Source organism: Mixophyes fleayi, chromosome 10 (genome assembly GCF_038048845.1).
Source record: "Mixophyes fleayi isolate aMixFle1 chromosome 10, aMixFle1.hap1, whole genome shotgun sequence".
NCBI classification, from domain to species: domain Eukaryota; kingdom Metazoa; phylum Chordata; class Amphibia; order Anura; family Limnodynastidae; genus Mixophyes; species Mixophyes fleayi.
In genome coordinates this window covers 79,093,786-79,117,300 of record NC_134411.1, presented here as the reverse complement: position 1 = coordinate 79,117,300, position 23,515 = coordinate 79,093,786, and the positions used below count along the sequence as shown (strand labels likewise).

Here is a 23,515-nt window from a genome sequence, read left to right as displayed (position 1 = left end):
AAATGCTAAGAGTATAAGCAAGTCAATGCATTCACAATGCCTCACCTGCTAAGCACACTGGATGCACACTACACAGGTCCTACCTCTTACCACTTTACAACCACCCTTTTCATTAAGTTAATCCTTTGTGGTTGTCTCCTACAATACTGTCCAGTTTAGCCTCAGTTATGACTGAAAGTAGACATGAGAACTAGAGAACATTTGCACCTAGAAATGCGCTTCTCCACTAAAGTGCAACATGAGCCCCTTAATCTTGTTTAAATAATCTCACTTTGCATAAAGAAACCTCCCTTTGTACAGTTCTGCAACAGTAGACACATTGATGCTCCTACTCTGGAAGTCCTCATTTCTCCAACTCCTTCCCTTTATCTGCTGCTCTGCTAAGGCCATCACCTTGCTCCATAAGCCTACAGATAGTGGGCAAAAAAATTGTAAACACTGATATATAGTCGCATAAAAGGGTAATGGGACAACACATACTGCCTGTATATTCAGTGTGATTGTATCTACATTAGTCTGAAATGATACAGAAGGGATGCAGCGCCATTCTTTTCCAAGAAAGTCCATCTACTGATGCCTGGTTCACGGTGGTCAAAAATGCTGTGTAGACTATTCCATATTCCATGCTCTATTGGATTCAGATGCCTGAGAATTGCATTACACATTAATAATAACAGTATCATGTTCATCAAACCACTGGGTGACCACACATGCTCTCTGGGTGGGGACATTGTTGTCCTGGAAGACATCCCTGCAATATGGTCTGAACATAATCACTCAGAACCATTAAGTAGTGATTAGCATTGACCATTCATTCATTCATTCAAGGCAATAACTGAATCCAAACCATGCCAGGAAAATGCACTGCGAATTTTGGAACTACCAGAACCCTTCACTATTGGATTCGACCGACCATATCAACTTCCTCCCATGCTTGGCAGTCAATTGCCTCTGCTCACTAAACTCACAAACAGGCATTGCCAGGTGTGATAAGCAATTGATGTATCACAACCTAACTATGATTCCCTTCTTACCCATCAGTTCTTTTATTAAACTGTTTGCTATAGCTACAGGTTAAAATTTGCAGCCAATTATTCTTCACTTGCTTGCCTGATTTCCCTTGCACTGCCAATTAATGCACGGATATCACAGTCCTACAGTAAGCTCTTTTGCCCACTGTTGCATTTTACTGATATTTTCCTTTGGAGTTCAGTGTTGTCATCCTCTTAGACGCCTCGTGGAACATTAGAAGTTGTGGCGTCTTGGACACCTAAATTCCTTCCCAAAGTGCCCCATCAATCACCCCTCTTTCAGTGTCACTGCTAGTCATTATTATAGACGTCATGAATTATGACAGTCAGAAAGGGCTAAAATAAAATATGGAATTATAAATTATTCCCCCAGATATAATGGTTTTAACATGTGAACTCCCTTTGTGCAAGTACAGAAGGGTTTAATTTAACTGTTGACCTTGTCCATTTGCTGTCTCCTTGGCCTATATCCTGCTACTTAGCAGAGGGTGTCATATTAAACTAGACTCAGTGTCTCCACCATAAGGTTTATTTTATGGCAAACCAGCTGCTATGATCATCCCAGAGCATGTGTATATTCCTATGGGAGATGGAATACATCAAAGCAATATTCTCCATAATGCATAGCTGACACCATCTCTGTATGCAATTGTAATTAGTGCAAATAGGTCTATGACATACATCAAACTTAGATGCTAAGTTCATAAGGAATTTCTAGCAATCAAGTATCTTCCTGTATATTGTAGCTAATAATATAACATTTCTTGTGCACATATGCGGGACATTTATCTTTATTGAACGTAAAATTATATTTCTAGCATGTACCAAAGAAAGAATTTGTCACTTTTAAGAAATTCTGAGTGGCAGGTGTGTTGCAAAGGCATAAATATAAGTATATTCTTGTACTTGGTGTGGTGACCTCATAAGGAAGGGGGTGGCCGGTGGAAAATCAGTGAGTTTAGAAACCATGGAAAACAATACTCTCTCTTAATGCAGAAAAGGCCTTTGACCTTGTGATCACCCGTTTAAGACTTTCTGAACAGGTTTCCAGGCACTATATAAATATCTTAAGAACCTTTTATACATCCCCCAATACATAAGTATTGGCTAATTATACATTTTATCTCTGTTTGCAGTGGTGAGAAGCAGGAGACAAGGGTGCCAACTCTCTCCAGTACTGTTCGCTATAGCTCTAGAACTGCTAGCAGCTGCTTTGAGAGACGATAGAGAGTTCTGCGGTATCCGTCTGGGAAGGTGCAAAACTAAACTGGCATTAGGCGTATGTATATGGTAGAGGGGGAGACAGGGCTGTGCCCAAAATGCAAGACGCAACAAGCAGACACAATTACATAACTATTGGAATTGTAGAGAATTCAACAAATTCTGGTGCAAGGTTACTGTAACGGATTACTGGATAACACTACTAATCTTGATTAGCGCTGGCTTACCTGAGGTGCGGAGTCTAACGATCTCCCCTGTGTTCACCAAAAACCGCCGCAAGCTTTGCTGCCAGGAGTTGCAGGTCACGGCCCTCAGGTTTACCCCAAGATGTAGTACAGCGGAGTAGGAGCAGGATGAGGGTAGTCGGACAGGCCGGGTCAGTACACGGGATGGTAATGCAGACAGAATCAGAAGGCAATCTCGAAGTCAATCAAACCGGGTCGATACACGGGTCACCAGAACAGATGAGTAGCCAGCTAGCCGGGTCGGTACACAGGTATGGCAGATAAGCAAGTAGAGAGAGGAACGTGAGACAATCCGGATCAGGAGCACAGGCAATCAGGGTGGTCAGCAAGCCGGGTCGGTACACAGGTGAAACGGAATCCAGAAAGGTCAGCAAGCCGGTTCGGTACACAGGAAGTCAAAACATACAGGGAGCAGGCACAAGGAGGAACAGGAATCAGGAGCCAAGAACAGGTAAGTTGCTCTGACACCCCTAAAGTGTCAGAGCGATATTTTATAGTGAGCCCCTGTTTGAATTCCCCGCCCTAGGTCTGGAGGTCACGTGACCGCCGAACCCGGAAGTGCGGCTTCCGGGTCCGACGGAGCGGCGGGGGAGCGTGGAGGGGTAAGTATTGTTACAGTTACAGACTTTATTAATAACCGCTTTAGAATACGAATAACAGAAAACCTAGAAGCCCTTCTGTTTGCTAAGCCTGAATTGGCATCCTCAGACAGGTTTCCTGTACTGACAGTAATCGTGACCATTGCAAAGCAATTCATCCTAAGGCAATAGACATCCCCTGCTCCTCCAATCTTGGGTACATTGAAGACTGATTTTCTGGACATACTTTATCTAGACAGGAGAGCCACGTTTCCAGATATATAAAAAGGTGTTAAAAAATGCCATAAAAAAATGGGGATTATTTATTGAACCTCTAGATGAAACTCTACAAGCTGACATTTTGAAGCTGTTTGAGTCCACAGGGTGGTATTTGCTTAGACAAGTCAACTGATGGTGCGCTTTGTATATATTATAATGCACCATTATTTATTTCTCATGTTCTTTCTTGGTCTCCCCTCCTCCTCTTTCTGGAAAACTGTTATTCGTTATTGTAGTGAAAAGGGAGGAATTACAGTTATAAGGATTAACCCATAACATTACTGTGGTGAAAAAATCCTGATCATAAGGGACTGCATTGTAAATACTGTATATCAAGTGAATCCATTTATAATTTGTTTTTCTCTGTAAGCCAGGGTGTAATGCAAATGACTTCAAAGCAAAGCTGTGGTCTCATAGGGTTAATGACCTAACTCAATGTGGCCCTGCAGATCCAAGAACTACAAGATAACATTGTCTGTACAGCCCAGTGGAATTAGTGGGGCTATATAAATAGATAATGATGATGATGATTGTCACCTTTAGGGGGAACTGAACAGCTTCAAAGACCTCATGGGGTGAACTATGTCCTGCTATAAGAGTGGTTTTTGGCACCTAAAGAGATTTTAGGGAACCATCCCAGCAGGGGGCTCTTACACAAAGAGACATGGGCTCTGTGACCATAGCTTGCTATATTTTAAATAGGCAAATATAATTCAGTTTTCAAAATACCACGCATAATCAATATAATTAGTGATCAACCACAAATTCGTAAATAGTGTGATGAAGGACAACCTATACATTGAATAAAGCTGTCTGTCATGCAGGTAATGAAAGGAAATGAGTATCAACTCAATTTTTTATTGAAAAAGTAACTTTATTTGTATAAAGGTACAAAAAACACACAATACATTACATTCAAGTGTACGCAGAATCCTGTGAAACATAATCATTCCTACATTTAGTAAAGTATAAGATATGACATCCTACACTATATATTGAGTACTACACTAACCATGCAAACTTAAACAATATAACATATTCAAAAAAGCAATGGATGTGAGGGGACGGTAGGTGAGAGGGGTAGGGTGGGGAAGTCACAAGCCCGAAGCTTTATTGAGACAGACACAAATATAGGGAAGGGAACATAAATTAACGTATGACATTCAATAGAACTTCAAACAGTGATGGTGGAATGGGTTGGAGGGGGTAAGGAAGGGGAAGACAGAAGCCCAAGGCTTTATTGAATAAACAGACACATAGGGGGAGAAGGAGAAGAGGAAGACAAAAAATTAATCATCTTCCTCTTCCTCAGGACTGTCCATGGTGTTATAGTCGCTTAGCAGGCTGTAGATTAGCCTGCGTCAATCCTGGAGGGCCATCTTCTCCCTTCTCACATAGCGTCCTTAAAGTAGTTCATAAGGCGCCAGGCCTCCTGGATTGCCCCAATAGTGTGGGTCCCAGGAAATAATCCATAAAATACCGAATGGTATGAAAGGCAAATCCTGTGCACACTTAAGTTTGTGTATCAAGGCATCAAGCAGTACGTGTGCAGCGGGGCAGTCCCAAAAAATACGCTGTGCTGTTTCCCATCTGGTGATACAAAAGGGGCAGTAAACATATCTGCACAAGTTTCGGGAGTGCGTGAATGTCCTGAGAGGCAGACCCCTCTGAATAGCCATCCATGCAATGTCTTTATGTCTATTAGGCAGTTAGAGGCTAATAGACTAATGAGTATCAACTTAACTAATCCACTTGATCTATGTCTGTTTGGTATCTGTAGATTGGTGATTTTATATTGGATTTATTTATGAAAACATATGTTGCATTTTATCATTGGGAATTAAACAGGGAAGATGTAAATTGTGCTTGTAAAATTATGTCACAGGCCTCCCCTGGAGACCAACCCCTGTAGGAGGGGGAAGGTGACAAAGTGTCTTTAAAAGATGAGACTCCTTACAAGATATTGTAAGACTTTTGGGAAATCAATCAACATTGATAAACTGCCCATCTCCAAGCCAATTTTCCTTGATGCAGATTATACAACACATATCTATGTTTATACTCTTTCTTCTGTTTATTTTATTTGTTTTGTGGTATGTTATGTCATCTGTTATTAATTGTTTTTATAACCTGTTAGCATTGTACATTTTTTGTATATTAAATCTAAAATGTATCAAGTGTTGTCCTTACTGCTCTACATGAATTCACTGCCTGTTTAGAAGAGGTTGATGGCTGTGCAACCCTTAAAATAATCCTTTAAATTACCCAATAGAGCACACCCAGAGTGTGCGCTATTGGGTAATTAAGTCATAAGTTTTCTATGGGCCTGTTGCGTAGATGGTGACAGAGGAGGGGGATGGAAGCATGTGTCTGTGTTGGGGAAGGGACTAGTTAGACCTGCAACCTTAGGATTGGGTAAGTGCAAGATTGGGAGCTGGAAATTTTTGTGTCACCTTACAGTAACCTTCCAAGTCACAAGTGTGCAGAGTGCAGTTTGTGACAGGGAAACAGGGGCGCACGCAGGGGGGGGGGTTTCTGGGTCTCCAGAAACCCCTCCACTAAAAAAGTGCCCTACATAGCGGCACTGTACTATACAGCAGCCGCGGCGCTGTCAAAGAAGCGTCCGTGGCACTTCTTTGACAGCACCGCAGCTGCTGTATAGTACAGTGCTGCCGAAATTGAGCTCTCTCGCTTTTTTTTTTTTTGGGGTGGAGGGGAAACAAAATCCTCCGTGCGCCCCTGGTAAAGGTGGTCAGGAGAGGTTTCCTGACAAAATAGAGGTGATATAATGTTTCACTGTTTGATTATTTGATAAGTTATTAGATCATGGAGCCTGAATGAGGCGGGTCTCTGTGACAATTATAATTTATTTGGGAGTCAATTTCAAATTGAAGATGTCGGGGCTCATCAGTGGAAATTGGCCTATTTATTAAATGTGATTGCTATTAATATAATGTCATGGAAAGTTGGAGAGAAATAGACCTATTTAGTAAAAGTGACTGCTATTAATGTAATGTCGGAGCTGGTTGGGGAAAATATGCCTATTTATTAAATAAAAATGCTATTTAATTTCAGCTCAGGTTGGGGGGATAAGCCTATTTATTAATTGTATTAATTAATACCACCCAACTGTCCTTATTTTAGGGTTCTGTCACGCAATGGGGACAGGTTTGTCCCACAGGTGGGAATATTGGGGGAAAGGAGGTATGTAGTGGGAATCTTAGAGCTGCATATACGGCCACGCCCCGCTGACCTGCTGCCGGGGTCAGACATATTGAGAGGTATGCTTATGTCATCAGAACCCGTCTCACTGAGTAGCCCCAACATAATAAATAGCAGTGTCGGACTCAGTGGCGGATCCAGGGGGGCGGATCCAGGGGCTTGCTGCCGACAGCTGCTCACTGTGCAGGTCCGTTCAGCAGTGACAGTGTGCTGCCCGGCTGCTCTGATTGTGTTTTAAACACAATCAGAGCAGCGGGACAGCACACTGCCACTGCTGAACGGACCTGCACATACTGTGCAGCCGCCGGCAGCCTTAGAAGTCGGAAAGGGGGCGGGAAAATTCCAACCAGCCCCGGCGTTAAATCAATAGGACCCACAATTAATACTTAGGCCTTCCTCCAGCCCCAACATGAAAGTAATAGTATTCCCATTAGTAAATAAACCTATTTTCCTCCCTCTAGACAGCCCCAGCAATAAATTAATAGCATTTACGTATAATAAATATACCTATTTCCTGAAACCGTCACTGCCATTAAATAATTCATATTCACATTTAATAAATAGACCTCATGCTCCTCAAACTCAGCCCCACATTCAATTAATAGCCCCCAAACCACCCCTCTTAAATTAATAGTCCCCACTATAAAATTACATTGCCCGACCTTCATCCCACATTACATTGCCAGAAGCCCGCTGTGCCATCACACACACATTACTGTGCCCCCTCAGTGGCGCTCGCAGGGGGGGTTTCTGAGTCTCTAGAAAACCCCCCCGTGCTAACTAAGTGGCCACTGTCCTATACAGCAGCCGTGGCGCTGTCAAAGAAGCGTCCGCGGTGGTGCTGTAGTGTATACAGCACCGCCGCGGACGCTTCTTAGACAGCGCCGCAGCTGCTGTATAGGACAGAGCTGAAGAAACGGAGCTGCTGCGCATGCGCGGGTGCATGCGCAGCAGCTCTCTCCCCCTTTCTTCTGTTCCTTCACTTACCTTTTCTATTGGCTTCTTTCATCTCTTCTTCTTTTCTGTCTTCTTGCCGACTCCTCTCTGCTTCGCTCCTCACTGAACGTCGGGCATGATGACGTCACCCCTGACATTCAGTGCGAACTGAGCAGACGTGGTCACGTCAGTATTTATTTATTGTTTTCAATTTTCTTTTTTTTAAGTTACCCGCTCCCCCCCCCCCCCCACCAGCGAAGAGGGGAGAGGTCAGGGTCGGTGCCTAACGGTGGATACCCCGGCCCCCCAGTTCGACACTAGTAAATAACAGTCTGTGATTTGCAGATTAATAAATAGACCTCTATGTGTCTTTTTATGTTACTAAGTATTAATAAATTGCAGGATTTTATTTGTGGGAATAGCATATCTCCCAACTGTCCCCATTTTAGCAGGACAGTCTCGAATTTAGGGCTCTGTCCCGCTGTCCCACCTGGAAACATGTTTGTCCGTTCTGGGAATGCTGGGGGAAAGCCTAGGTAATGAGCAGCCTAGTGCTCTGACAGCTCTTTGGGGGCGTGGCTATACCCATTGTGCTATGGTCACGCCCACTTGCATGTTGAGGGGTATGGAATAGTACTCCTAATTTTGTGGTGAGTTTTAGAAAATGTGTTATGCAGATGAATGCACCTCAGTGCAAGAACAGCGTCTGTTCATTCATAGCAAGCGTCCATATATTTTATGAAAATAAATATCTCTCTGCTGCAATTATATCATGTATGTTGCAGAGCTGTCTTCTTTCATTTAAAAACACATAAATAATAATAGTGTGTTATTAAACTACACTAACACGTTGCAGTATATGTAAATACGTGTCATAACGTTTAAATTAAAGTCTATTGACATGATGCACCAGTGTTGGCAATGGAACTATTTGTCAGGTGTAACACTACGCGGAAGGTTATTTCGCACAAGACGAAGGACTCTTCACACCAACAACAATACAGCGTTCGCGTAGCCCCGCCCATGCAGGAACAACGCCCACTTATGCAAATAAATAAAAATTCGGCCAATTACGATATTGTTTTGCTCCTTTGTACCTCCCCCGGAAGTAGCTTTTGCAGCGAACAGGGAGGGGGTGGGGTCAGGTGCACGCCGGCTGTGTGTACGGTGCCGGTGCTGCGGTGCCATGGCCGCCCGTGGTGGCAGCGGTGCCAGGGTGCGGGCGCTGTACTCCTGCGAGCACTGGGAGGTTGTGAAGCCGTCCGTGAGCGAGCTGTCCCGGGAGGTCCGCACCAACATACTGTGCACGGTGAAAGGATGCGGTAAAGTTCTCCCTAACCCACCCGCACTCAACATGCACTTGGTGAAGTCCCACGGAGTGCAGGTGAGAGAAATATGGGACGTACCAAGATTGTAATCCTGCAGGGGTGTTATTAGTAAATACTGGAATTGCACAAAATGGAGGATTTGATGTAGGGAGATTGAGTCCGACCTTAAATGGTAAGGTAGGATGCATCACATTCTGGGTTGACTGGTGTAAATGAATGGATAAGGTGGTGATCTGGAGGCATGTGGTTGGCATTGTGAATCCATGGTTACCACTATGTAAAAATGCTGTGTTGCCATGCTGGGTGACAGGTTCACAAATAGAATAGTGAAATTCCTGATTTTTTGGGAGGGGAGGGTTAAATTGTAAGAGAATGACATGGCCAGGTGAGGGTGAGAAGTAGATCAGACATACCATACTGGTATTTTCAGGCTTGGTGAGTCGCTTTCTATTGTGCCCATGATCTCTGATGTGCATTCTGGTGTTTTGCACTATTCATTAAAAAGCAAAATATATATATATATATATATATATATATATATATATATATATATATATATATATATATATATATATATATTCTAGTGCATTTCTTAACCAACATGGTGAACACTAATAGATAATAAAACATACATTGGGGTGCTTCTTCTCCTTAGTACTTATTTGCAAGTGCAGAAATCATACGTCGGGCAGATTCAATACCTTGCACTATCACCGTCACTATGGTAATAGATCATCATCATCACCATTTATTTATAGAACGCCACGAATTCTGCAGCGCTGTACAGAGAACAGCCAATTAACCTACCAGTACGTTTTTTTGGAAATCTCCGCAAACACTGGAAGAACATACAAACTCCACACAGATAAGACCATGGTCAGGAATTGAACTCATGACCCCAGTGCTGTGAGGCAGAAGTGCTAACTACTTATCCACCGTGCCGCGCATTATTACCGTTACTATGGTAATTTCAGCGCTGATTTTTGCTTGCAGCTCTGCGAGCAAAAATCTGCGTTATAATTACCGTAGTAACTGTTAAAATGCGTGGCCTGTGTAATGGGAAATGAATCTGCCCCATAGTGTATCAAATAACATCCAAAATTTAAATAATATTAACATTAAAGCCGCGTACCAATAACACAAAATTTTGAAGCTTATCTGAGGTAAAGATGGACTGCGGGAGATCACAAAACAGTCTCTTTATCTATTGAACAATGAGCAGCAGGTTTTAGAAGCGGCTGAAACGCAAAAAGAGAGGTGCTATGGTGTAGTATGTTCTATGCTTGAAGCATAACATGGAGGGTTCTTATCAATATGTGTACCAGAAATAGACTAAAGAGGGACATTTAAACAGAAACAGCTGCCAGAATAAATAGCTTCAATAGAACGGGAATAATGGTAAAAATGTCCAATGCCCGCACATCACTAAGCAACAGTAAAGCTGATCTCTGTTCCTCCAAATAAATCCAGTAGGAAAGAGAAGGCCCCAGTGAGTATATGGAGGTCCAGCAGAAAAGTCCTCAATGCGTTTTGTCTTCAGACTTTATTAAAAGCATAGCAGTAATGTATTGCTAATATGCTAACTTTACATTTCAAGAACATAATTCGAAAGAGAATTAATGAATTTGTTATGGATGTATGGGGTGCTAGAGCAGGGAGAGAGGGCTGAAGCCAAATAAAGGAGCAGGGTTGAAGTGTGTATCAGAACTGCTCCTCACGTTATAATGTACAGGTAAACCTGTTGTCTCCAGTCACAGCGGAAGATGCCCAGTGTGTCCTTCACCAACCTGGTAACAGAATAGTAATAGGCCCACAGTACCTTCGTTAATAGGTGCTTAAAGAAGTAGGTGTGTGTTTACGTATATGCGTGTGTATCTGTCTATCCAGAAAGGGAAGTCCCGAGTTGAAGAATTGTAAGCAGATGTGGAGATTTTGTTTTTTGTTTTTTTTTTACCTTTGCAATTTGGCTGGATCAAAATGCAATATGTAGACTTAACCTTATGTAATCCAACGCCCATTGTGCCATAGATTGTGAGCAGAGCCTTCTTCTGTCTGTTTTACCCAGCTTGTTTATTACTGTTTGCCCCCAGTTGTAAAGCGCTACAGAATATGTTGGCGCTATATAAATAAATGATGATAGGCAGTTTTCCCAAAGTCCTATGGCACTTGATAAAGAGTCCTGTGTTTTGCCTAAAACATTGAACCCTGGGATATATACCCTCCTCAATAAAGGCAAGAAAATATATATACACATTCATGTCTCATTAGTGTTGCCTATCTTTGTTTTTGGTCAAGTGTTGTGCTGCCAGGATGGCTTTCTTGGCCTTGTAGTGCACCAGGGGGATAACCACATTTCCAGGAGTGCCAGATCTGGAAGATGCAGGGTTATCGTTTATAACTGCGTAGCTTTATTGTGAAGAAAACAAAGCTCTTATCCAGCCTCTCCCTGTAAATGTGAGTTTGTCAGCACATATTTCAGTCATTTCTCCTTGCACCCCCTAGTGATGCTATTTCACCCTTCGGATCAGCGTAGACCCACTTGGAGCAAAAAATGACTCCTTTTAGCTGCAGTGACCGTGGAAATATGAGCTGATTCTGATCTGTCCAGATGGGTATTCCAAAATCTTGCAGTCATATCCTGGCCATGCCCTCTACAAATAACATAATGCAAGGAACCACCCTAATTGGTGGGCATTGTCATGTGGTCAGACCTGCTTAGTGACAGCTCCATACAAAAGCAGAAGGAGTAAAATAAATAGTTGTTTTGGATAAGTTGATGATGTCTATGCTTACTATATAGGAGAGATCATTTATTCAGAGTGGTATGTGCTCCCCTGCTGTGCTAGATGAAGGAAGTCTTTTTTGGGAGAGAGAGTGTAGTGCATAAACATATTAAGGTGCCCTTCTAATTTATTTATTTTTGCCAGCTACATAGACAATAATAAACTATATATTGTACAACAATAATATATCCGGAACAATGACAGGCTGCTTTATATATATGCCTTTTGTATACACTTTGTGCTGGTTCTTTAATCTCAAGCTCACTGCTGGATTCTTCAATTCAAGAAGTCAGCACACTAATATTTCATACACTGACACATTGATTGCACCTTTTGAGGTAACTGTACAGATGTTTTCAATGTAATTGGCAGTAACCCTTAAAAAGGAAATGTTACTTGATGTAAAGGTATTAGAAATATTTCCAAGGGTATATAAATAAAGGTTTCAGGAGCTTTTAAAGTGACACCCGAATTATTTCAGTTAAAACTGTGATTGGGTGGGAATTTCATTCAATGCACAGCTGATTGGTGGTGACCCAAACACAAGACGGTCCCTAGAGCTGAATGGCTGGTTCCCAGCTGCACTCTCAGATGTGCCATTTGAGTAGATTCTACAGCTCCAATTGAGTTCAGAAAAATATTTATGGGAGCCTGTTTTAGCTGATAACGGATCAGTATCTTGCCCACGTCTGACAATGTAATTGTGCAAGATGTCGTTTGTTTTGGATCAAGTGGTAATTTAGGTCTATAACTTAAACAGAACCTTTCTCCAGACACTCAAGTTGTTAAATCTTATGAAAGTCAATTTCAATTTATTAGTGGTTTTAAGTTTGCTCTTTCCCTGAGGCTACAAACACACTGAGCTTGCAGTGTATTTATAAATGTCTGTTATGCGTTCAGTCCTGAACCCACTAATGTAAGGTAACTGTACAATATGAACCATCTGGATAAATATATAGGTTTTGTAAGGAAGCAAGTTTATTACACAGTACAATGTTACCTCTTCTAGTATTACATGTTTGTGCATCCTACGTACATTTGTGTGCTCTTTGTAGCCAGTGGTTTTACAAGAGAAATGTAGAATATTGCTTGAAAACCGTTCTTGTTCTTATTTTAAGACTGCTATGTGCCCTTAATATATTTTCTACATAGGTAACTTGTTTTAATGAATGATAAATATGGCATGCTGCCTTCTAACACCTCTCTATGCGGTATATAATACAGTGGTAGAAGCAAGCCCTTAACAAACACTTCATCCTATATTTTTTTCAAGCAGATATGGGTGAACAAGCCGTAACCGATGCAGATTCTTGCATGTGATGTCCATAACACAATCTGTCAGATTTAGGTTGTGTTTTGGATGCTAACCTATCTGTGTATTGACCCCTTGGAGTCTCCTTTAGCCATTTGCAGTGTTTTGAAAAGTTCTGCTGAAGAAGGGATAATGCGGTTGACTTCACATGGTAGTGTTGTGCTTTATCATCTGATCTGTACTACTAGAGTTGTAAATAGAATTTATGATAAATATATTGTGATGTTTTAGCTGACAGCAATTAAGTGCACTTTCCAGCACCTTTGTGCTGCATTGCTGAAGCAGCTTTGCACATTATCCATCCAGGTGTAGTGTCCTTTATCTCTTACAATACACTGCTATAAAAACAAAGTCTTAAAGAGACAACTTTGGACATTTGTACCTTTGATTGCTATTTCTGTGTAGCAGTGCATTGAGGGAACCACTAAGGGGCATATTCAATTGGCTACGTTACTGTTAAAAGTAACGTGGCTTGCGCACTATTACCGTTATTACGGTAATAGTGCGCGTAATTACGACTATTACGGTACCTTTAACTCCGACTTTCTGCTCGCAGCTCAGGGAGCTGCGAGCTGGAATCCAGGTTAGAATTACCGTAATACCGGTAATACTTTTAACGCTGAGTTACTTTTGCGAGTAACGTGGCTAATTGAGTATGCCCCTAATTCTTGTTGCAGGTGTTTATTACAGTATATTCACAATGGAGAAGAAGAAATTACTGGTAGAAATATCCATAAATGTACCGCCTCTGTTGATCTTTGTATGCCTGATGTATTAGTTTATAATCTGTGTGCACAAGTCCGCTGTCACTAGAACACTCTTGTACCTCTCCAGGGTCTCACATGGTGGTGATGTCGCTAGTCACTCGGCCCAATAGTTCTTATGATAAGTAGTTAATGATAACACAGCTACCTGTTTGGCGGCCCATTGATGGTGCATAAAAATGATAACACACACACGTGTCACAGCTTCCTGCATTTTTTCCTACTCAAAGCTGAGTTTTCTACATAAAGAAGAAATTACACAATTTTGATCAGTGTCCCTTTATCGCAACCTTCTGTGGATCTCTTATCTGGAAACATGTCATCCAGAAAGTAAATAACGTCTGCTCAGTGGTTTTATACACGCATGATCGGGGTCTCTTCCTGCAGTCACTGAGGAACCCACTGACGGGGGTGCCAGAGGCAATATGGGATAACACAAGGGCAATTGTTAAATGTCATTTAGTATATATTGGGCATGATGTTCCGAATTGCAAAACACCCCATGCATTCTGTATAATGGATCCCATACCTGTATTTCTTACATTAAATGCCTCCTTCGCTAGATAATACCTTATACAGGATCTTTTTATAGCAAGAGCATGCTTTAACACGCAGTAACACAAGCTTTGGGCGGACAGATGCAGAAGCAAAGCTCTGTCCTTAATAGTACAGTGTTCTCAATACGCTGTTTTGCTTTAGTGAACGAATAATGTCAAGGAACCGTAATGTGACATGATTGACAGCTGGTTTCCACTGTTGCCCACGTGCACAGGACAAACAGATAATGACATAATTGTAGTAGATGAAAGCCACCTTGTTAATTAATACAAATACCGTCTTCCCATGTGTCTTCCCACTTTTAAATAGAATGTATTTTCCATTCAGCTTGTGGTAGATGACCAATTACTGTATTATTCATGAAAAGCCTTTTTCTTATGCAAGTACATAGCTATATGAATTACCATGCATTCCCCCTTGTGATTTGCTCATTATATTTTTCTCCCACACTTTATGGCATGTATTGAACAACACCACTAAATACTGTATTGTAGTAATGAGCTTCTGTGTGCGGTGTGAGTCTACAGAGACCATCACAATTTCTCAGATCATGATACGGTGATAATGTTGCATTTAAAAGGGTTTGTATACATGTACAGTCTGCTTTATTAATGAAATGTGATATGGTTTGGGTGTGTTCACCCTGTATATTTAAGTTGCTAGTTTAGTCAAAGAGGCTATTGTGGTGTTGACTTTTCCACACTGCTGTATAGTAAATATGACCTTCAGAAACTGGTTGGAGAAGGTCAACAACTGTATTTACAGAAATACCTTCTGTTCTTATATTGGCTTACACAGAAAGTAGGGATGACAGCCTTCCTCACTTGTAATATACATATTATTTTCACCTTTAAGGCTGTGGTCATGTGATTGACACTACCCATCCGTTTCCAGCTAAGAAATTTGTGCATTCAGAACTGCTTTGGTTCTGTACACCTCAGAAAAAGGCCGTAATCAAGTGCAGCATCGTCCTATTTATATTTGTATGTCGCATACAAGGCTAAACTGTACAATATCTGGTCACTGAGTAATTTGTTCCAGCTTCAAGAATTCATTTAATGTGTTATTGTGTTCGACCTGTCTGTACTTATACTAAAGCCGTTTCTCTCTGCAGGACGGCATAACCAACCCCACATTACGGAAAGACTTAAAGGGCTCACCGAAGCTGTACTGCTGTCCTATAGAAGGCTGCCCAAGGGGAACTAACCGACCTTTTTCACAGTTCTCTCGTGTAAAACAGGTATTGTATTCTGTGCCACTTTTATGTTTTCTTTTACCCTTCAAGGAGAACTTCATCCTAAAAGGTATATTTGACACACTGGGGTATTGTGGGTCTACTAAGAAGAAATGATGTCAATGGCTCACTCAAATATTTGCGGCTAAGTAATAGTCCTGCATCAGTTTTGTGATCTTGGGTCAATCAATGTTGTCAAACTGGGAGCACTATGACAGGAGAAAAAAATGGCATGGTAATAATGCTCGGCTCCATTGTTTGTTGAACATGGAAAGCAGTAACAAATGTCTTTAAAAGTAAAAAAAAATACTGTAGCTTATGCAGCTGCTAGTAGGACCGTGTAACACACAAATATGGCAGCTTTGGTCTGCAAATAATCCACCTCTTCAGTCTAATATACATTATATGTGACTGCTAATTCATCTGCGCACCTTGGGTATATTTACTAAACTGTGTGTTTGAAAAAGTGGAGTTGTTGCCTATAGCAACCAATCAGATTCTAGCTGTCATTTTGTAGAATGTACTAAATAAATGATTAACTAGAATCCGATTGGTTGCTATAGACAATTTATTTAGTACATTCTACAAAATGACAGCTAGAATCTGATTGGTTGCTATAGGCAACAACTCCACTTTTTCAAATACACAGTCTAGTAAATATACCCCCTTATCTCCACTCTTTGGAATGACCAAATTCTATTTGGTGTCAATGCATTAAATTGGATGAAAAATATCGCATTGTATGGCCGGTCAGTTTTTATGATGTAGAATCCAATCTTTATATGCATGCAAATTAAAATGATGTCAGGCAGCATTATATAATATATTAAAATTAGAGCTGAAATGTTTTCACCTTTTCTGAAATTAATAAAATCTATATAGTGTAACGTCCGTATGATCCTTGCAATGTCATCCCATTATTTGTTACCCAAAGACTGAAATGTGCAAATATCTTTGCCATAGGTGCCACAATTTTGCTTTCCCTGCAAAAACCCTTAACTTTTCAGTGGGCTGTACGTCCACCGCACATACAGGGCGGCCTTTATCAACACTGGTGCACAGATGGCTGTTTTGGAAAGAACCAGAGTTGTGTTTTGGTTTTTTTTTTTTTGGTCTTTTCTTTTTATGGGTTAAACAGATTAGAATCACGCTAGGTCGTCTGTCTTCAGGCTAGTGTGTAATAAGCCCGGTAGTACTTACAGTTAATTAGAAACACACATCATACGAGATGGAAACATATTCCAGTGAGTGAAAGATTGTTAATAATCATAGCCAGAGCCCCTATTGATGCAAACGCGAAATCACATGCAGGTTCTCATGTACTGATTAACCCCTTGATGACCGGAGATATTACATACCTTAATGACAAGACAAATTTAGGGGGTGTGTCATTTTCACTTTCATGGGTTTTTTTATTTTTTTTACTGCAATATCTAATCAAATTGCCCTTTTAGGGGTACAGAATGTATACTTTATTTTTGTTACGTAAAATATGTGTAAACTACACATGGGTGAAAAACAACCAGGAATAAAAGGGTGGACCAAATTTGGGAGATGGGGGTTAGCACCCTCCTGGAGATCGTTTGGTGCATAAATGTCAGTTAAATTAAAGTCAGCACAACAGAATGTAGATTTACTATTGTGTGGTTGTCACGTGGGTAATGTGCAGCTACCACAACAGAAACCATCTGTAAAGTACCAGTTGCCACGATGTGACTGGTCAGTGGGCATAGAGATGGGTGGTAATCGCTCCGTTGCACATGTTCTTAGTTTCCCCCAGTTACTAGGAGTGAGACAGATCCAATATGGACTGTGGTATAATTTGAAGCGATCTAAAAAACAAAACAAAATTGTCCCTGGCAGACAGATTAATACAACATGCCAAGCTAGTCCAGTATGTTATGAATACTAACCGTACATGTTGGGGCTTACATCCACTTTAAAATTCATTACAGCTCTACCAGTGTCTGCGTCCCTCCTCAGACATGTAAGGACCTGATGAGCAGTAATCTGCTGCTAGATGACTTGTGGCTGGTGTTGTGTTTAACAGTTCTCTTGTGTATTTCAGCACTTCATGAAAATGCATGCAGAGAAGAAACACAAGTGTGACAAATGCGGGAACTCCTATGGCACAGAGTGGGACTTAAAGCGGCATGTGGGGTATTGTGGAAAGACGTTCAAGTGCACGTGTGGGTGTCCTTATGCCAGCAGAACAGCGCTCTTGTCACACACCCATAGAATGGGGCACGAGATACCCATTGAGCACAGGTGAAACATTTAAATCACTTTCCTTTCATGTCCCATTTTAAACTGATTTCAGGTTAATTTTCTAGATACTAGTCTGGCCTATTGAGTGACAAGACGTGGATGTAACTTCTCCTTTCCTTGCAGAGACCCACCCGTAAAGAAAAGAAAAATTGAAGCATCAAAGCAAAACCAGAAATTTGGGTGCGAGGAGAGGACTTTCTCCCACGATCTGTCTGCGGCAATTGCTGCGCCTGACCAGCAGATGGCAGAGTTAAAGGCACTACCTACAAGTGAAATGTACATCGGTTCCTATGTTGCAGAGAGCGCTCCTCTGCAGCCATATCAAGCACAAAAACTCCTGTTACCAAAGCCTAAGCTAACTCTAATTAAGTTACCGGTAATGCAACTGGCCCATCTGCCTGTCCTAGTTTCATCTTCTGAATGTCCTATGAAACCTATGGTCATGGCACTTAATAACCGAGGATCGGTCATGAGTACACTGCAAATAGTACCTCACTATGATGGCACAGTTCTCACGAGTGTGGACACTGCGACCACCTTACCTAATAACCTCTCTCAAGCTAGAAACGAAGGGTACAGTTCACTAGGATCTGTAAATTCGTATGTGCAAGTCAACATGGAGAAATTGCAGCCCACTGACTCCAACATGGAAGTGAGCAGCTTGCCTATGAAGACCAGAATCACCTCTGATGTTCAGACCGACTTATCGTACTTTGCGTCTAATATATTACCAAGCAACCCCTGGCCTACCAATGACTCTTATGTATCCTCTTGTTCCCAAACGGACTTGTCGTTCAGTGCCCAGATGTCCCTGCCCATCAGCGTAGAGACTCAAACGCTTCAGAAAAGTTCTGCGTTGCCCCTGAGATCTCTGTCGGAGGACTCTGTCGATCCTTGTGTAACTTGTGGAGTTTCTCGGGAAACTCAAACAAACACTATCTCTTTGTCAAGAGACAACACTCTGCTGGTGGACCAGTCCGTCATGTGCGATAATATCTTCGGTGACACTAACTCTTTTTACACTGTATCTACACAAACGGGCCAGGCAGAAAACAGTTATATTTCTGGAAACTTAGGTCAAAACCTGCTGGACACTGATGACATCAAGGAAATAAGGGAAGAGGATTTCAATACACAAAATGGGACATTCCCATCACAAAACATGACTGATAACCAGACTCAGACGATGGAACTTTTGAGTGACCTTGAAAAAATCCTATCTGATAATCTGTCTGGCCAATCAATGGATAATCGAAGCCTGTTGTCTGGGGGAGATGGCAATCTGTCATCTAATTGTAACCCCAACCCCAGCATCGATTTTGACATAGAAGAGTTCTTTTCTGCATCAAACATCCAGACTCAAACAGAACAGAGCGTATTGGGTAACCTTAATTCTGAATATCTGGATATTGAAACACAAACAGACTTTTTATTTTCTGAGGACTCGACCCATTGTTTCTCCAACAAAGGAAACTCTAACCTTCTTGGCATGGAAATGTTCGATACTCAGACGCAGACAGACCTGAATTTCTTTCTGGACAATAACTCTCACTTGCGTCTGGGTAATATCCTAAAACAGTCCAGCTTTTCGATTAGCACGGACTCGTCCGATGCAGAGAGCCACTCAAATGGAGCATCAACCAGCAAAGATATGTCCTGCCCTCCCCTGGAGGGTCAAGTACAACAGAACAGTGCTGAAACACAGACTACGGACAGCTGCTTTGAAACGCTGGGAAGTTTATTCCTTACGAGCAACGAGACACAGACTGCAATGGATGACTTCCTACTTGCGGATCTGGCGTGGAATACAATGGAGTCTCAGTTCAGCTCAGTTGAAACTCAGACTTGTGAGGAGAGGTTCTCTTTGTTCTCCTCTGAAAAATCTGACAACTGAACTACGCACCTCAAAACGAATCATGCCGATAGCGGTGAATGAACGTCCCGTCCCCCCCCTTCTATTTATTGGTTTGTCCCTGCATGTCTTAATGTATTCTGCAAGAACAAACCTTGCTACGTCTCTACTAAATTGTAGCGTTTATCAAATGTTTTGACAGCCACACGGCCTTCCTAAACATGACATAGATAAACTGCTGCAGTGTAATGAGCTTTACAAACCTATTTTAAATTGCAGTAAATCTGAATTGCATGTCTTTCTGTGCAACACAATTGTAGAAGTTTGGTCTATTTTGTATATTGGCTATAACACCTAGAAAAGCGCTTTATTTATTTGGTTTCCATTGTAAATTATTTATACTGTGACTATAAAGAGTGTCTGACTGTAAAATGTTTGGCTTTATTCTTTTTTTTTCAAACATGTATTTATACATTTTTAAATATAACGAGTACTAGATCCTGTTAAAGCATGAAGATACTATCACCATGAAGATACTATCACCATTTATTTATATAGCGCTGCACAGAGAACTCGCCATCAGTCCCTGCCCCATTGGGGCTTACAGTCTAAATTCCCTAACATACATAGACTACGCTCAATTTGATAGCAGCCAATTAACCTACTAGTATGTGTTTGGAGTGTGGGAGGAAACCGGAGCACCAGGAGGAAACCCACGCAAACACGGGGAGAACATACAAACTCCTCATAGATAAGGCCATGGTCGGGAATTGAACTCATGACCCCAGTGCTAACCAAAGTTGGGTTTAAAGTATATTCATCACATATGCACATCGGGGGCCAACCATTTTGTGGGCTACGCCACTATTCATTCACTAGAAACTAGTGACATCACTGTTGTGAGCCACTTCTGATCACTAGAAGTTAACTATTTTTTTTTTTATTTTTAGAATTTTCCAAAAATGGTCTACAGCAGTGGTTCCCAAATTGTGTGCCTAGGCTTCTTGGGGTGCTCAGCCAGGGCCAGTGGTAAGCAAGGTGGGGAACAACTTGGTAATTACTTTGGTTTAGGGGTGCTTTGAAAAAATTATGGAGGCCCTAATGGTGCCTTGAACTGAAAGAGTTTCCAATCCACTGGTCTACAGTGTGGTTTCAGAGTAGACATTTGCAGTAATTCACAATACGTAGACCTCTATAAAAATAAATAAATATATAATTACATTATAGTTACAGAGACCAGTAGGTAGAAATCAAGAGAACGTAGTATTGCAGATCAAGACGGCATAGATGATCAGCAGTACTCTTGTGAAGTAGGCCTGTATCCAGGATGAATATGGGTTTGAAAAGCAGGCCTTGAGGTGCGGAGGACTGAATGTGTAATGGTCAAAGAAGATCATGCAAAAATGCTCCTGGTTGTGAGAGCATACATCCTAGAGAGAATGGGTAGACAATTATGGTGGCACTGAGTGGGAGAGTAGAGGTGATAGCAAATTAATTAGGAGTGGTAGTCATTGGCAGAAAGGATGGGGTAGAACTGCGGTTCAGATGTAGGTGGTAGGGAATTGATTCTGTAAGAGACTGGTGTATAGTGACTGGCAGAGAGGAGCAGAAGAGGTTGACTGAAGAGAGGTGAGGCAGAAGCCAGAGGGGCAGGATACAGTGTTCCAGGAAAGACATTGAGGGAGTGAATGAGTTTTGGTTGCTTCCAGGGTGAGAACGGGATGGACCCTGGAAATGTTCCAGAGGTGAAAGTGTCAGGATTTGGAGATGGCTTGAATATGGGGGGTGAAGGAGACGGAGGGGTCTAGGATGACTCCCAGGCAGTGGACTTCAGAGACAGACTATGCTCAACTTGGTTTGAAGGAGAACTGCAAACCATAGAGAAGTTTGGCTTAAAGTATACTGATCGCAGACATTTTGAGGGCTGAACCACTATTAAGTCACAAGAAACTAGTGACCTCACTAATCTGTGAGGCACTTCTGATTACTAGAAGTTTTTGTTAATTACACTTATAGCAGTGAGCCTTAAAATACACTTTACATATCAATTAAATGTATTTTAATCTTGAATACCAAAAGTAAATGTATGCAATTGTTACCTAGATGACAGCAGACCATCGTTTCTCCGTAAGTTCTTGTCTTGCAGTTTTCCTCGGTTTGCTTTAACACAAGAACTGTCTCCCACACAATCTATTAGTGTCTGTTTCCACTGAAGTTCTCATTCTTAATTAAAAAAGAAAAGACTTCTCCAAAAAAGTTTGCATTACTCTGTTTGAAAGTGGTATTTTGGGAATACACTATTTTCTATGTTTCCTATGCAAATAGTAAGAGCTAAATGTGTACTTTCATACTGCATGCATTTTCCTGCCTTTTATAAAGGTGGTGTTATCGGGGCTTGAAGGTTTTATTTTGTTGCTAGGCTACAGACATTTTGGGGGTTATTTACTGACAGGTGCAAAAAATGCTGTAACCCATAGCAACCAATAAGACATTAGTGTTGACCAGTTGGACAATAAAAGCAAATGTCTGGTTGATACTGCTAAGCGTACTAGTAAATAAAACTCCAGTGGGTTTGATTATTAACCTATACCATAAGTCGCATATCTCCTCCCAAAAACCCTTAACATTGTATAATAACCCTCATTCCGCACACAGTCTTGGAGGCTTGGACTCGTGGCAAGAGTGATGAAATTTAGGGATGCTACAAGTTGTGAAGGTCTGCTGGAATATAGCCATAGAGGAGTTAGAGGGGGTAGTTTAAATCCATTAAATATGCTTATAATTTGCACTGAGCATATATTCAGGCTCATGTATGTAAAGCGCATAAATAGTTTTGAAAAACCATCTGAGGCCTCATCTCACATAATATGAGGCGGGTCCGAGAGACGAAAAGATTACTTTGATGGGACCTCTAATGACTTCAGTAGTACTTTGCTACCCCTGGGTGGCTTTCAAGTTCTTGTGCAGTTTAGATAGATAGTTTTCATGTTGGGACCCCCCAGCAACCCCCATGTGACACCGGTCAGATTATTGGGGAAAAATAAAATTAGAGTCCTAAAAATAGGAACCCAATGAACACTCTTATTTTTCAGTTAGTCTATGACACATCATGTCCGATTGCTGTATGTTTAGCTTATTTTTGTTTCCACTTCTATAGTGCTTGTAAAATGCATCCATCTAATGCTGGATGTGATACCAAGCTGTCACTTTATGCGGGGAATTACTGATATGCATGCATTGATCAGGCAAGAACTGTACTATGCTGGGATTTACTCTAGATAAGTATACCCATATGTTTCCCCTAGGGCCACCCCTAGAATGTGGATGATTCCAATTCATCCTACACCAAACATATACGGGTGAATTGATCCTGTAATCCTTATTATTATTAGTTTATTTAAAAGGCGCCACATAGGGGAATATAAACAACAGTGATTACATAGAAGAACAGGCACAAGGAAACACCCTGAAGTTAGCCAGCATGAGACAAATGTGTGAAGCATAAGCGCAACATATAGTGCATAGGGGGCAATAAGAGGTGACGTAGGCAGGAGGTGAGTGAAAATGGTGCACAGGATGGGGGTAGGCAGGAAAACAAGGATCTAGATCTCTGCCTGTAAGAGCTTACAATCTAGAGGGGAGGGGGAGTGGTAGGTTTTGGTGGAAACAGGAGCTTTTACAGAGCGTTAGAATAATTAGTGGCTGGTGGACAGTCTGATTGGTGGGGGGAGTGATTTGCATAGATGTGGCGATGTCTTAGCGGCTGTAGTGTGAAGAGGTCATCAGTGGCGAGGGGAGGCAGCAGGCAAAGTGGAGGGGTGTGGAAAAAAAATTAGGTTGGAGATGTAGGGGAAGAGTTTGATATCCTATGGGGGAAAGTAAGCCAGAGTAGCAGTGTTAAGAA

At 41.5% G+C, this 23,515-nt stretch overlaps 1 protein-coding gene across 1 annotated transcript; it reads left to right on the top strand.

The window, feature by feature from the left end:
• Positions 1-8,621: 8,621 nt before the first annotated feature.
• ATMIN (ATM interactor) lies at positions 8,622-20,043 on the top strand. Its single transcript, XM_075188960.1, has 4 exons — positions 8,622-8,896; positions 15,372-15,497; positions 17,560-17,759; positions 17,883-20,043. The coding sequence occupies exons 1-4, from the start codon at positions 8,699-8,701 to the stop codon at positions 19,651-19,653; spliced, it is 2,295 nt and encodes a 764-aa protein (XP_075045061.1). The 5' UTR covers positions 8,622-8,698; the 3' UTR covers positions 19,654-20,043.
• The last annotated feature ends 3,472 nt before the right edge of the window (positions 20,044-23,515 follow it).